The 14,936-nt window shown below is 54.8% G+C and overlaps 7 protein-coding genes across 7 annotated transcripts; 3 read left to right on the top strand and 4 right to left on the bottom strand.

The window, feature by feature from the left end:
- Positions 1-1,086: 1,086 nt before the first annotated feature.
- On the top strand, positions 1,087-2,030 carry AB675_11440 (S-methyl-5'-thioadenosine phosphorylase; the record flags this gene model as incomplete). Its single annotated transcript, XM_018140287.1, has 2 exons — positions 1,087-1,674; positions 1,740-2,030. The coding sequence occupies 2 exons, from the start codon at positions 1,087-1,089 to the stop codon at positions 2,028-2,030; spliced, it is 879 nt and encodes a 292-aa protein (XP_018000097.1).
- Positions 2,031-2,785: 755 nt separating this feature from the next.
- AB675_11439 (uncharacterized protein) lies at positions 2,786-4,333 on the bottom strand (the record flags this gene model as incomplete). The annotated part of the gene is made up of 1 exon (XM_018140285.1): positions 2,786-4,333. One exon carries the CDS (start codon positions 4,331-4,333, stop codon positions 2,786-2,788), a length of 1,548 nt encoding a protein of 515 aa, XP_018000083.1.
- Positions 4,334-5,371: 1,038 nt separating this feature from the next.
- Positions 5,372-6,829, bottom strand: AB675_11438 (uncharacterized protein; the record flags this gene model as incomplete). The annotated part of the gene is made up of 5 exons (XM_018140284.1): positions 5,372-5,808; positions 5,865-6,066; positions 6,117-6,480; positions 6,530-6,565; positions 6,621-6,829. The coding sequence occupies 5 exons, from the start codon at positions 6,827-6,829 to the stop codon at positions 5,372-5,374; spliced, it is 1,248 nt and encodes a 415-aa protein (XP_017999843.1).
- A 650-nt stretch (positions 6,830-7,479) lies between these two features.
- AB675_11437 (uncharacterized protein) lies at positions 7,480-8,424 on the top strand (the record flags this gene model as incomplete). The annotated part of the gene is made up of 1 exon (XM_018140283.1): positions 7,480-8,424. One exon carries the CDS (start codon positions 7,480-7,482, stop codon positions 8,422-8,424), a length of 945 nt encoding a protein of 314 aa, XP_018000168.1.
- A 605-nt stretch (positions 8,425-9,029) lies between these two features.
- On the bottom strand, positions 9,030-9,545 carry AB675_11436 (uncharacterized protein; the record flags this gene model as incomplete). The annotated part of the gene is made up of 1 exon (XM_018140282.1): positions 9,030-9,545. One exon carries the CDS (start codon positions 9,543-9,545, stop codon positions 9,030-9,032), a length of 516 nt encoding a protein of 171 aa, XP_017999937.1.
- A 571-nt stretch (positions 9,546-10,116) lies between these two features.
- AB675_11435 (Protein bimA) lies at positions 10,117-12,594 on the top strand (the record flags this gene model as incomplete). The annotated part of the gene is made up of 4 exons (XM_018140281.1): positions 10,117-11,544; positions 11,663-12,062; positions 12,113-12,456; positions 12,514-12,594. The coding sequence occupies 4 exons, from the start codon at positions 10,117-10,119 to the stop codon at positions 12,592-12,594; spliced, it is 2,253 nt and encodes a 750-aa protein (XP_017999890.1).
- Positions 12,595-13,132: 538 nt separating this feature from the next.
- AB675_11434 (Peroxisomal adenine nucleotide transporter 1) lies at positions 13,133-14,515 on the bottom strand (the record flags this gene model as incomplete). The annotated part of the gene is made up of 1 exon (XM_018140280.1): positions 13,133-14,515. One exon carries the CDS (start codon positions 14,513-14,515, stop codon positions 13,133-13,135), a length of 1,383 nt encoding a protein of 460 aa, XP_018000035.1.
- Between the last annotated feature and the right edge of the window lie 421 nt (positions 14,516-14,936).

The following is a 14,936-nucleotide window of genomic DNA, read 5'->3' as shown; positions in this document are numbered from 1 at the left end:
ACTCGCGAATCTGCGATGCTGTCTTGGAATCAGGGATCGACAACAGGGAAGCATTTGCCACTGCTCAATATACTGCCACGATGGACCCAATCAACCATGCTGACACCTCTACAATTTTCAGCGAGGATGGGCCGCAACGTGGTGTTTCGAGATTCCCTCCAGATTCTTCATGCTTGTCTAATGTAAGAGCGCCCAGCAAAGTAGACGTAGCCGCTATTCAACCAGGTCTTTCGGCTCTCGCAGGTTTACCAACACACCCAAGCAAGGATGCCATGTCTGGTCACAGCCACGTGGGAGCGAGGATTCTCATTATTGGGAGCCAACATCGTACTGGGCGAGGCGTCTTGTCGTGCTCATGTTCAACTCCTGGTGAGGCCGTCAACTTCTAGCAACAATGTGCGTCAATTGCCTTCTGACACTCGCCATGCCGACCAAAGCGTGCCTGGCCTCAGGACGCAGCATGGTCTGGGGCGGCCAGTTGCTCAGACACATTGCACGGTCGAGGCATTGCTCATATACAGGTACGCCACCGTGGTCTTGAATTGACTGGAACCTTACCAACCTGTGCCATTGTTACCCGTCATGCGCGGCTTCGAGCCCAGGGCCCCTCACCTATCGCCGTAAGAGTGATCCATCTATCGCGCTCGATTTCCGTTTCGATACAGTGCTGCACGCTGCAGCTGAGCTCTACCCTCAGGCACTCATGAAGTCGTGCTGAGCTCCCTAGGATCGAAGAAACTTGTTTGGGAACGTAACCGTTGAGTAGCAGAGGCTGTTTGCTTTCTCTATGGTTGTGGTAAGGCGAGTAAGCACGTGCTTGCCAAGCATTGAGTTTCTAAGCCGGATGACTGCATCTATCGCAACTTTTTTTTCCAGTCCCAGTAGGCCTTAAGCCTCGCAGTTGAGCCTCAACACTTCATAGAGACTGCTATCACGTAGAAAATATCAAGCCTTAGCCACAATCCAGTCGACCTACTTTCAGTCCCTGTCAAAGCGGCGCTTGCTTGCCTCTGAAGATCTAACTGGTGGTTGATCCGACGAATATATTGCGTGCTCGCTTTGTCACCGAATCGGCACCCCATCACCATGGCTTCCTTACCAAGCACGTATTCTGGCACAATTCCTGTGGCGGTCATAGGAGGGACCGGCTTTTACGACCTCCCAGGCTTCAAGACTGCTGCGTCTTTAGATATCGACACACCATGGGGCAAACCAGCATCACCGATCGTCGTCCTCGAGCACACAACCCCTTCTGGAAAGGTCCTTCCAGTCGCCTTTCTCTCACGACATGGAGTCAACCACCAGTTTGCGCCTTCTGAAGTCCCGAATCGCGCCAATATCGCTGCCCTCCGACATATTGGCGTGCGAGCTATCGTCTCCTTCTCCGCCGCAGGCTCATTGCGAGAGGAGATCCGACCACGAGACTTCGTTGTTCCAGACCAAGTCATCGACCGCACGTGGGGTCGCCCCAGCACCTTTTTCGGCGAGGGTCTAGTCTGTCATGTTCCTATGGCCGATCCATACGACGAGGGCATCCGCCAAGCTGTGCTGAAATGTGCCGGTGCCCTACAAGGCGATTCGAAGCTACACAACGGCGGAACGACAGTCGTCATCCAAGGCCCGACCTTCAGCACTCGCGCGGAGAGCAAGATGTACCGATTATGGGGCGGCGATGTGATCAATATGAGCTCGTTCCCGGAGGCAAAGCTCGCCAGAGAGGCTGAGATCGGATATGGCAGATCATCATGAGCACGGACTACGACTGCTGGAAGGGTGAGGAAGATGTCAGCGTCGAGATGGTAATGGGTCACATGAGGGCCAATTTGGAGAACGCGAAGGGCTTGGTTGCGGCTGTGCTGGACGAGATGGGGAAAGATGAGTATGCGGATCTTCGGGCAGGCAAGGCTTGGGAGGGTCAGAGACGCTTTGGTGTGAGCACGAAACAGGAAGGTATGGGTGCTGATGCGTTGAAGAAGCTTGAGTGGTTGTTTCCGGGCTATTTCACGAATCACAGTGGCAGACCTGCCTGAGTGCAATTTCATACGTGATTGAAAGCTGTTTGAGACGATAGGTGGACAACTTAGCCTTGAGCTCGGAACGGCAGGAGGTGCGTAACGCCAACGCAATCTACTCACTAGAGCGAGGAAGTGTCTCCTGCAATGAAAGGATTCTGTAACTTTGGTGAAGGAGCTCATGCCCATATCGAGTGAATGTTACCAGGCAGCAGCCGGAAACGAATCATGCAACGAACAGTGAATGCTTGCTGGCCGAGTCATCGGATCAACCATTATGCCCGGCGCCTCTTCACTGCGTGAAAAGATCTATAAGTACCTGGCTTTGCCCCCAGACCACCTTTCCTTTCTTTCTCCACCGAGGAAATATTCTGGTGGAAGCTTGCCACGCTCGAACAGCACACGTCGCTGCCTGGTGGGGCGAGCCTTTGCCACGACATCTGAATGCGTCATCAGAAGAGAGACGCTGGCATCAAACCACTAGCGTGAAAGTTGCCAGAACGTGTTTGACTTCAGGGCGCCAGCCCTTGCCGACAGGTCCAACATGAAGCCCGATCCCCTTGTAGTCTGATACAGATGCTCTAGCATTCGATGGTCAGTCGTCGGTGTCACTGCCTCTTCATACGCAGAATCATGATGACCCCGTCCTCGAGTAGACCTTGCAGGCCGCCTAACGTTGACTTCACACTGAACACAGTACGAAGTCATCATCAGCCATCACCTTCTCGTCCCTCGAGAGATCATCTGAACAGTCGCCCTTGGTTCAGATTGGATCATACAGAAAGTAACACTCGCTGTGGGAACGCATCGTCCCAATGCCACGCTTGCTTACCTTTGCGCTCTCTCGCCACCTTCTTCAACAACTCAGCAGCATCTGACATGCACATCGCACCAGTCTGTCGACCCAATAGCCTCATCCTATCCAGTCGTCCGTCGACTTCAGCTGTCGCGCAGCTATCAGCCGCCTTCGGAGACCATCCCGTGAACTCATATGCTTCTATGAACACTGGCCAGTAGATGAATCTCCACAGTATCGGCCCACGGATATCAGTCTGCCGGAAACCAAGACCTCGCAGGAGGTATGCCAGACTCATGGACAGTATGTGTTGGTGCTCATTCAGGACTTCTTCTGAGTCCTCCATGAACGCTCTGCACCCTTCGGGCAGCGCTGTCGATAGGTGAGAAGAAGCGCATGCTCGAAGGAGGTAGATGACTGTCGCCGATCGATAGCAATCTGCCAGACGTGTCCATGACTCTGTCATCGCTTGTCGATCGAAGCCTCCTGCCGTCTCCGCATGAACGACTTGGGCATCGTGCCGCATCAGAGTTCGCTCTACCCAATTGGTCGCTTTGAACGAAAGCAGTCGTGTCAAGATATTCCACAACCGTGTCGATACCTCACTTTCGCCATCGACCGCAAAACCCTCTCCTCGATCTGGTGTTCTCTGCAAAGCATACAACTCAGCACGCAACCCATTAATCTCCGCCAAAGTCCTCACAATCTCGAGCGGACAAGCACACATACTCGCCACAAACCGATCCTCCATATCCCCCAAATCTTTCCTCCCCAACACCCTTACAACCTCCCTTTCTCTCCCCCTTCCCATCACCCAAACCGGCGCGGTCGTCGCACTAAACACCTCAACCTGCACCAAATACACACAAGCCAACTGCGGCTCCTCGCACAAATTCCAACAATACTCGACCCCATCCCCCACCCTCCCAGTTCCTCCCCCAATACTCTCCAACATCCGCCACGCGGCCTCAAAGTGCGTTTGCCATCCACTCACACTACTCGTCGCAATCTCCCCGCCCAGGAATTGCACAATCATCACAAACGCCGCCCACTGACTCCCCTGCAACATCTCCAGCGCTTGCCGCAGGAGCACGACCGTCTTGCCCCTGTGCACCAACCGCTGCGTCTTCAGCTCCGGAAAATCCTCACCTCGCGCCATGCGATGCGTGGATAGTGCGTAGACAGTGGCGTGCTTCATGAGCGGGGGCGTGTTGATCCACTCCTCGGTGCGGAACTCCCGGGGCTGGTTGGGGATGAGGCAGCCGACAAGGAGCGGGCGCATGATCTCGTTGTAGTAGTGCAGGCAGTCGGCGAAGAGGTAGGCTTCGTGATCGAGGACGGTAAGGGTTGGGGATTGGTGGTGGAGGTAGGGGAGGAAGGGGTTCCAGAGGTGGGAGAGGAGGGGCCGGCCTAATTGCTGGCTGGATGGTAAGGTTGGATGGGACGCTTGGCGGAGCTGCGGTCCTGGCGCGGCGGGATGCGTGAATCCATAGTATGGTGTCAAGGAACGGTCTTCAGATGGCATTTCGATTAGTGATGTCGTCTCAGATGATAAAATGGTGAGGCTCGATGTCTCCTCCCAAGCCGCTGTAGAGTCTTCCCACCTAGAAGATTGAGATCCTCTGTACACCAAAGACGCGCAACCAGTCTCTCCTTCAGGGCTAGTCGAAGGCTTTGCTGCCCTAGAGACATCCGCCATACTCGCCTGTGTCTTGACCGTCCAGGCAGCTTCCTTACCGCCATACCCTGGACAATCATGATCGTCATGCCTACATCGCGCGCAGCCTGGCTTTGCTGAATCGCATTTCACACGTCTCTTGCGGCATCGCAGGCATTGTGGTCCAAGTGGTCTTGAGGGGTCAAGCTTAAAGGTCGCCGCCTTCCTGCGGATGGGGATGCTAGTACTGTCAGTGCTGCTGCTACTCCTGCTTCCATTGCCACTTCCTTCTGCTATTGATGAGGTGGCCGAGGCGAATTGATCACTAAAGAGCAAGCCGCCTCGATGCATCGATCCAGCATCGCAACTCCGTGCGTTTGGATAAGCAGACAATGAAGAAACTGTTGCCTTCTATTGTGCTGCCTGGAGTAAGTGGCTGCTGCGTCGCCTGGACGCCTTGGGGGTGGAGCCTTAGGCCTCAGCGTGATCGATACGACAGCCCCTGGCAGCTCTGTCACCGGCCGCGGACTGCTATCAAGCGGACTGGCTGTTATGCAACAGCCGAGAACAATTCTGACTGTATGTGCCTACATCGAGTCCCATGACTCCTCACGGCTAGAGCAGCGGACATCCGACGACCTCTTTATATCGAGTGTCCGGTTGCTCCAGTAGCGAAACTGTAAGCTGCATCAAGTATCGAGCGCTCGACGGTCCTCGACCCAGAGCACTGCCCGTGTACCTCTGAAGACATGTTCGCAGGCTACCTCGACCTGGACAAGAGTCACCGTAACTCCTTGCGCCGAAGCTCAACCAACGCTCAAAGCAGCCCAGTAATCCTGTGCACCATCCGTGAGTCTATTCCACACCAGGTCGAAACCCGATCTATAAAGGCTCCGGCAGGTCGAATCACGAACGACGGTACTCCGGCAGCTCTTCTCCTGCCTCACCGCCCTGAGCCACAGGCGCGTACCCTCTATTCGGCTCCATGCCCGCTCTGTTCTGCAGACGAGGCCGACCGAATAACAGCTTGATTCCACGCCACACAGCAATAGCAACATCACTAACGTTGACGACATCCCAGACAGCTCTTAACGGACTTCTCTTGGGACTTGGCTGCTTGTTGTTTCGGGGCAGCAATAACGCTTCTTTCGGCTTGGGCGGGCCTGTTTCCTCGGACTCGCGACGTGTAGCGTGTGTAGTGTCAGTCCAATGACCATCACCTGGAGCTGCGACCCAAGGAGCCTTCTCGAACTGACCCGGGCGGTAGTATGGGAGCATGCAAATCGTTGTAATGAATGCGAGGCAGCCTGTCGAGAAGACGTGAACCCCGACGTTGATGTCATCTGAGATGATCTATTAGCACGATGATAACTTTGATGAGGAGAGATCATCGACTGACTGTGCGAGACTGTAGCTGTAGGCTCGAAAGAATCCGTCCAGCTCAGAATGGAGAATATGAGCGAAATGACGATCTCTGCCACCACGATGATTTTGGCGGCAAGTAGTTTCCCAACGATCTGGGGGTCGATCTTCTTAAGCAATGTCGTCTGCTTCATGAGGAATGGAAGAATGCCAGAAATTGCCATGATTGTGCTGATTGCCTGATCGAAGGTAAGCGTTTGTAGCTGTGGGGCACACGCCGTTGACTCACGCCAATGATTGAAACGATGCCAGCTGCACGACTACTTTCTGCACTCTGCCAGCACTCCCGCGCATGTGTAATGATGGTGACAAGTGTCACGATGATCAGTACAGGAATGACCTGCACCACACGAAAGTACTTCCTCCGAAAGCTTGAAAAGGAGAAGACAGAGTTGCTCTGCATGAGAACGAGCTGTGCTTCCCACGTTGTCGCAGGAGCCAGGTATTCGACGCATAGCGTGAAGATTGAGTAGAGTGTGAAGATCTCGTACAAGGTGAGAAGGGCTTCCATGTAATGGGCGGCACGGTAGCTTGCAACTCCGATGAAGGCAAAGACGGCGAAGATCGGGCCCGTGAGGATGATGCGAATGAGACTAGCGTGCGTCAGTGAGGTGTCCTCCTAGCTTGATGGATTTCACGTACTGTTTCTGGAATCTTGGTTCACGATAGCTGAACATTCTATTGCGTGGCTCGTCAGTCACTGTCCAACAGTATTCGCGTCGGCATGACTTACTGGCCCAGGATCATGTAGGTACCGAGCGCGACGGAGACTGCCATCGTTGCCGCGGACGTGTACGTCATGACCCGATGGAATGTCGTGTTGCCAATGATAGGATCTGCTTGACTCAGATCGCTGAAGTTCGTCGGGCAGTGTTCCGTGTCTTCATCGTCGTCTCCCCCTAGCAGCTGCCTTCTGACCAGCGTCGCGAAAAAGGTATACATGGTAGTGATGTTTAGTGCGTATCGTGTGACCTACTGTCCTCTCTGCTCCCCAGCGCAACTCAACAGGAGGTCGAGATCGCTATATATGCATGCATGGCCATGTTCATCATCGACGCCGAAGATGCTGCAAGTGTGGCACAATCTTAGCCCAGACATACTAGGCCAGCACATCTGGCGCCGTCGAAGCTATTTGCAGCACCGATATTGCACAAACGGTTAGGGCGACGAGCATAGGACATTCAACGGCCACTAGATAGGTGTTTCAAGATATCAATCAGGCCAACAGCGCGAGTAGCGTCGATCGACGGTGTCCATTTTGCTGGGGCTGAGACGGCAATCTTCAAGCCATAGCAGCCAAGAATGCTTGAACAGACAGCAACAGCTGTTGAACTCGCGTGTTGGCCCCATGAAGCGAGAGCGCGAGATGATTCAGGGACCATGAAGCTGGACAAGGTGCAAATGAGAAAGAGCGACGTACAGGGAAGGAGCTGCACTTTTAGTGGCCATGCCTTCTGGAAAAAGGCAAAGCCTGCCCAGACGCTAGGCGGCACATAGCTAGCCTCCCGAGCATTCGCGAACCTCTTCTTCATGAAATTATCTAATACGTATCTGTCCATCGTGGGGATCTGAATCTCGGATCTCCCAACGCCATGTTTGATGTCCCGAACGCCAAAAGGATCAAAAGATCGGACTTCGAAGCTGAGCAGCGAGGTGATGATGGGCCTTTGGAAGATGCGACGGCCTTGAGCGAGATAGATGACCAGGACACATCTACACTTAAATCGGGACACATACCTATGAGCTATGGTTTCGAGTACGACTTCATCACACCACAGCACTCTGGCCCCCAAAAGCCACCAGCGGAGCAGAGTGAAGCAGATCAGCAGTACGAGTTCCGACTATTCTCCACACCGACAGGGGCGACGGCAACGCCCGTTGAAGATCATCAGGGCAACGGAACAACCTCGACGACTAACGTACCGCCACGGATAATCACATTGGCCCGAAGCCCAACACCAAGCTCAGCACTCCCAGAACAAGCAGGGCGCTTCCTTTGCCCACGGCCCGACACACACTACCTCACAGATCCATCGTCATCCCTCAGAGCACAGTACGCCGCAACAGCAATATCGCCAACGACGCTGCTTACGCTTGCCCAAACTCCGTGGCCCGGCACTGCATTAGTCTGGCGAAGCGCCCATCTCCCTCTATCCCAGATCCACAAATGCCTCCGCTCATCCTCCTCAACGCATCACCGCCACACTACTACTACCACCAACCGGCGACCCAAACCCTCTAAAAAGCGGCGCATCCTCCTGCGCCAACGCCTCGCCGCGCGTCTACGCTCTCAACCCAAGCCCAAACCGACCAAGATCGTCAACGAAAAGGGCGAGCTCGAGCTGGACTTGCCGCCAGAGGAACGGGAGAAAAGAACGGCACGGAACCGGGAGAAGAAGCTCAAGCGGCGGGACCGGGAAAGGCAGAAGAAGGAGGCTGCCGGACTGGCTGCTAATGGTAGCGGCGGCGGAGATGGTGATGTTGGTGATGGTGTCGGTGCTGCGGGAACAGGCGACACCGATGGGGTCCTACCGTAGCAGCAACGCTCGACTTGCGTTCAAATTCACTTGTAACTGCACCGCGATTCTGGTATTCTCACACCCTCGAAAGTCTGCGGAATATTCAGTGGCACCCGGTGGTTCTGGACAAGAAGCGTTGCTGTCCATTCTGGAACGTACGTATCCTGTCTCCCTTCGGTTCGGCCACGCAGCTGCTGCCCATTACAGTGAATAATACCAGTCTGCGCATGATCGTACCTCATGACCTGGACAGTGAATACGTCTCGAATGAGTCATGCGAGTGACTGTTTCGGCTTGCCTCCGATCTGCACTTTGTCAAAGGGGTATAAGTAGGCATGTTACCCACAACCTTGCACCTTTTACCCTCCAGAACGAAGTGGCGTCTTCCGTGTGGCTGTATTGCCACGCCTTGGTAGCAGTTCCTGCTACCTGGTGGGACGAGTCTGCTTGTTAATCCTCTGTGATACGTCATGGACCTCGGACTGTGATCTGTACTTGTTGACCGAAGTCAGATCATTATCAGTAGCAAGTCAGGTTGAGGGAAAACTCGATCGCAGCAAATCCAGACTGTACAGAACACTCTTCGGAAACCCTTCTTGTTGCTCATGGACGAGACAATATCATCACCTATAAGCCACCCGTTGCCCACCCCTCTTCTCCATCTTCTGCTGCCGTTTACTCTGACCAGCCGCACCTCCCTCCACACCACCTCCACCCATCCCACTCAACATCCCCTTGATCCCACCCACAGTCGGCACAATAGCATACGCTGCATACCCCGGCACGACCAAATACGCCCACCAGCCCCAATTCCCCACCAAAACTACCAGCACCATATTGATCCACGTCCAGTACAGCACATCCCACATAAACTCCGTCAGGCCTTTCTCGTTGAGGTCCGAGCCCGCGGAGCGGATCTTGCCCTCGGGATCGTAGGATGGGGTGGCAAGGATGTGCAGGTATGCTTCGATCAGGGTGGCGGGGAGGCAGAAGAGGGTGTAGCGTGTCAGGGAGAGGCTGCGGCGGAAGGTGAAGCGGGAGAGGAGGAAGATGGTGTGCAGGGCGGCTGTGATGAGGTGGGTTTGGTTGAGGCGGGCGGTGTTGCGGGTTGAGAGTTGTTTGGCGGCGCTTTTCGCCATGATGTGTGGCCTTTCGGAGGTTAGTGTGCCGCAGAGAGTGTTGTCGAGGCAGGCGCAAGTATCTAAGTAGCGCTTCAACTCCGCAGAGAACCAAAAGGTTAGCCCACGAGAGTTTGGCGTCATCCAGCGCGAAATCTTGGCTAGGGTTTAGGGCTCATTTCCAGCCCGCTTCGGCGCTTGCGGCGATCGATCTGCAAGCGCCAGTTGGGCCGTGTTGACGGCTTCTCCAGCCTCTCGTAACCAACCAAGTCGACGCTGTACGTGTATCCTTAGTACGTACCACCTAAAGCTCGACTCACAGCAACAGCTTGTAGAGGAGTATGGCTTCACTGCCTGCCGAACAGCCTTGAATACATCGCCACTTTCGATCTGGTCTACTTCACTGAAAGCACCTGATCTGATCTGCAGCGAATCCGATTGTTTTGACCTTGGCTTCACCTCTCAAAGTCTCAACACAGTAACGACTTGGACGACTCTTCCGAACGTTCGAGAAAAGACGCCCACTGATCACTCGATCCTCGGCCAATCTACTACGCTTAGTACCCTACGGCTTAGCAAGCCCCATGCCGCCATGGCGCCCTCCAATACGACATATCTACCTACGCAGTTACGGCACCTCATATACTACCACATCGATAATAACTTAATGAAGAATGCCCTCTTCCTCGCACAACGACTCGTCGCGTATGAACACAAGTCTCCCGAGTCCGCTTTTCTGCTCGCACACTGCCAGTACCAGTCTGGCTTCGTCAAGGGCGCTTACGATACATCTTGGACGTACGGCATAAGAGGCTCACATCTTGGCTGTGCATACATCTTTGCGCAGGCTTGCTTAGAGCTGGGAAGATATGTGGACGGCTTGACAGCGCTGGAGAAGAGCAAGGTATTATGGCAAAACAGATCAACATGGAATCAGCACACTGAGTCGCGGCGGCAGCATCTCCCAGATGCAGCCGCCGTGCTTACACTGAAAGGCAAACTATGGAAGGCACATAAGAACGACGAGCAGGCCGTAGAGTGCTGGGCCGCGGCACTGAAGTTGAACCCGTTCATGTCGGATGCGTTCGAGGGTCTTTGCGATTCGGGCGTGCGAATACACGTCCCCAATATCTTCAAGCTTTCGCCAGAGATGGAGGCTGTGGCAAAGCAAGCTCATAGAGCGGAGAATACCCAATTACCGCCAGATAGACCGTCGGTGTCATCTCATCCACTCCAATCACATAGCACAAACAGAGACGCCACCGATCCATTCGTGGCGACGACAAAGCCTGGAGGCCATGGTAGTACAGCACTGTGGGAGAAGCTGAACGGTAGCAAAGTGAGCGTGAATACCCTCGGCAGCACCGCCGAAGATGACGGCGCTCCGACGCCATCAACAGTGGCCGATACTGACGATGGCTTGCTCCACGGCGGACCGGTAGGCGGAATATACGAACCTCCAGCAGCGCCCATACGAAAAGCGCGAAGTGCAAATGAGGTCACAGACCCTTTGTCGCGTTTCAAGACTGGTGCAAGTCGGACGAGGGCGAGAGGAAAGGGTGCTTCAGAAGAAGCCGCGATACTGCCAGATCCGGCGCCTCCATTGGCTCCTAATAAGAGAACAATCTCCGGACACGTCGCCAACACGGCTTCGTCACAGGCGAATGCAGAGGGCACAAGACGGAGCAATAGACTTGCCGGTGGTGCCTCAAGACCTCCTAGTGCTGCCGGACCTGCTCCGAGCAAGTTATCATCGTTCACAAACTCGTTAGGTCTCCGCGATGGTCGAGACATCAAGAAGCCTCGAGCACCAACGGTCAAGGGCAGAGTTGCAACGACGTCAACTGTTGGTAGAGTCGTCAGTGGCAATCGTCCGACGAGAACAGGCGCAACAGATGCTATGGACGCGGAAAGAAGAGACGCACAGATACCTCCAGTGCCGTCATTGACGCATCACAAAGTCAGATCGGAAGGCCACAGCGTCAACTACCACCTGGAAGCGTTGAATACGCTGCTCGGTGTATGCGACAAGATGGGCTCGGCTCAGCTGGCTTTAACAACATACGACTGCCAGACCGCAATCCAGATCTATAATTCCCTCCCATCAAGCCCGCGAAACGCCGTACATTCTCGCCCAGATCGGCAAATCCTACTACGAACAGGCACTGTACGCAGACGCCGAGAAATTCTTCGTCCGAGTCCGCCAACTAGCCCCCGCCCGCCTCGAGGACATGGAGATCTACTCCACCGTCCTGTGGCACCTGAAAGCCGACATCGAGCTCGCTTACCTCGCCCACGAACTCATGGACATCGACCGCCTCTCGCCACAAGCCTGGGTCGCAGTTGGCAACTCCTTCTCCCTCCAACGCGAGCACGAACAAGCGCTCCGATGTTTCCGCCGTGCGACTCAACTCGACCCTTCTTTCGCCTATGGCTTCACCCTGCAAGGGCATGAACACATCGCAAGCGAAGAATTCGAGAAGGCACTCGACGCTACCGCTGCGCCATCGCCGCCGACAGCAGACACTACAATGCCTGGTACGGCCTCGGCAAGGTATACGAGCGCATGGGCAAATGGGACGTCGCAGAACGGCACTACCGCTCTGCCGCGAATATCAACCCCACCAACGCTGTCCTCATCTGCTGTATTGGCGTCGTGTTGGAACGACTGAAGCAGTACGAGCCGGCCCTCGCCATGTACAGTCGCGCCTGCGTGTTAAGTCCTGGGTCGGCGTTGAGTCGGTTCAAGAAGGCGAGGTGTTTGATGGTGCTGTATCGGCCGAAGGAGGCGTTGGAGGAGTTGAAGATCTTGCAGGATGTGGCTCCGGAGGAGGCGAATGTCTGGTTTTTGATGGGCAGGCTGTATAAGATGTTGGGGAGAAGAGGCGAAGCGGTGGGGGCGTTTACCAGGGCTTTGAACTTGGATCCAAAGGTGAGTTTGGTCAGCGGTTCGGGGACTGACGGGACGTATGCTAACACGCAATCACAGGCCGCACAGTACATCAAAGACGCGCTCGAGAATCTTGAGAATTCGGACGACGATATGGAAGAGGATGAGGATATGGAGTGATGCAGAAATTTGCTCCATGTTCACAAGCGAACGGCCACGCCTATGCAACGGGAAGCTTCAGGGCCAGGCAGACCCTCGGCCATGGATATGGAGACTCATGATGGACAGGCACCGATGATTGCATCAGCGCGGCGTTACTCTCCTTTGCATAGCATGTGGCATAGCATAGCATTCTAGCACTCGAGCCTAGCCAGGTGATGTGTCCAATCGGTTTTGGGAGGGGCCGGGACATGAGCACGCCTCCCTTACGCGCAGGGTCATGTGGGCATGCATAGTTGACACAACGATCGATGGGAAAAGCGTCAAGGAGATCAGCAACGAGATCGACAAAGTCGTATTGACGTTCTTCCATCGAAGTACTTGCTACTACACGTCCTCTGTCCCGGAGGCTCTGGTGGTGCTGTCGAGCCCGAAATGATCCATGCCGAATGCCATCGACCGCATTTTTACATACGTCCATCCCATCAACGCCTTCGCCGCAAAAGACACTTACCCGATATAAGCACAAAACCCATCCTCGTGAACCACAAACAAGCCATCACTTCTTCCGCTCATCCAACCACCTCGACAAGTCCAACGGGCCCAAATACGCCTCCCTCCAACCCTCCGTATCGCCCTCTTCCACATACTCTCCCACAAACTCCGCCGTTTCATTTGCCTTCTGTCTCGTCCATTCCACCGTCTCTTTCACCCCATGCTCGATCTTTTCCCCCGCCCGCGCCATCGCAAGATTATAGTACTCGACAGTCTCCGTCGCTCTTTTCTTCATCCTCTCTCCACTTATTCTTCGTCGGTACCGTCTTGACAAGACACTGAGGATATACCATAGTTTGACAACAAACCGCTGCACAGCTTGTTTGACGACCATGGTGATCCCGTGACTCAGAAAGCCCTTACACATCTCCAACCCCAAACCCTCATACAAACCCCCAATCCCCTCGTTCTCAACAATCCCCATCAACGTGCTCAACAACGTCTCCCTCACAATCTCCTTCTTCAATCCCTTATTTCCGCTCGCCTTCGCCTCAACCTCTTTTTCTGCATCCTCCTCATACTCCCTCTCCCGCCTCCCACCGACCATCAGCCGCGTCTTCGCCAGACTGAACGGGTACATAACCGCACTCGCGACAGCCTTACTGCTTGCACTCACCAAGAACGTCGTCACTGCGCCCTGCTTCTCCCTCAGGCTCCGCGGCAGACTCCGACTCAGCACCGCATGCAGCGCAAACGTCAGACTGGGGTTCAGCGTAAGGACTAACGCGGCTTGATACCCCGCCCAGAAGCCCTGTAGGCCTTTTTCACGGTAGATTTGCTCAGCGATCTGCCGCAACGATTCACCCTTCTGCTGGTCCCTGTCAGAGCCCGATGGACCCATCCCCCTCGTCTGCGCCCGCGCAACAACAACACTCCACGGCATCACCACCGCTCGTACCATACTCCCGCTAACCCAGCCCACACTCAGCTCCTCCCACGCAGTCAGATGTGCTGCTCGGCTTCGCCTCGCGAGTACCCGCCCCCGGACCCAAGTATACACCAAAAAGAATCCGCCGACATCCAACACCGTCTTCATCGTGTCTCCCTTGCACCCCGCCCAGAGGCCCTGCCAGCCATCCTTGTCTGCGATTTTGGTTACGGCGTCGCTTAAGCTCTTGTATTCTTCCGCGTTTCTCGACCTGTCGCTTGATGATGTGGTATGTTTGTGGAGTTGGCGCTGGATCTGCAGTCTGGTGATGATCAGGTCCAAAGGGTAGATGAGGATGTTGGAGAGGGCGGCTCCCGTGGCGCCGGAGAGGGCGTGTTGGAGGGCTTCGAGGATCGGACTACTCGTGGTGGAAGGGTGTGGGGTGGAGGAGGAGGAGAGTTCCTGGACGAGGTGGTGGAGTTCGAAGGCGTCGAGCTGGGAGTTGTAGATCGTGGACATTGTTGGCTGTATGTCCGTCGTATGTATACGTGTCCTCAGATGTGGGGTGTGTGGTGATGCTCAGGAGCTCAGGTGGACGCTCTGATGGTTTAGATCAAGTAAAACTTTCGGGATGGCATCAAGTCGTTCGCATGTGCGGCGGTGTCGGGCTGTGATCTGTTGGGATATACGACTAGTGGCAGACATGCATCCAGAAACGTGGGAGCTTGTAGTGCGATGGACTATCAGATCCGAAACTCGATGCGATGCCTTTACGAAAGACGACTCTGTGGTACAGCGAGACAAGTGCGTTCATAATAGGACTGCTGTGCAGCTAGACTTCCCAAGAAGTTCAGGTAAAGTAAAGTCGAAGGTCCTGACGATCGTCCTTTACCCCACAAACTTGAGTTCGCGCGCCTCGGGATGACGCGATGAACTGGCG

This window comes from Cyphellophora attinorum, assembly GCF_001299255.1.
Source record: "Cyphellophora attinorum strain CBS 131958 chromosome Unknown Contig13, whole genome shotgun sequence".
In the NCBI taxonomy this organism is placed as follows: Eukaryota; Fungi; Ascomycota; class Eurotiomycetes; order Chaetothyriales; family Cyphellophoraceae; genus Cyphellophora; species Cyphellophora attinorum.
The sequence above is the reverse complement of the archived record's forward strand: the minus strand, read 5'-3'. Positions and strand labels throughout refer to the sequence as shown.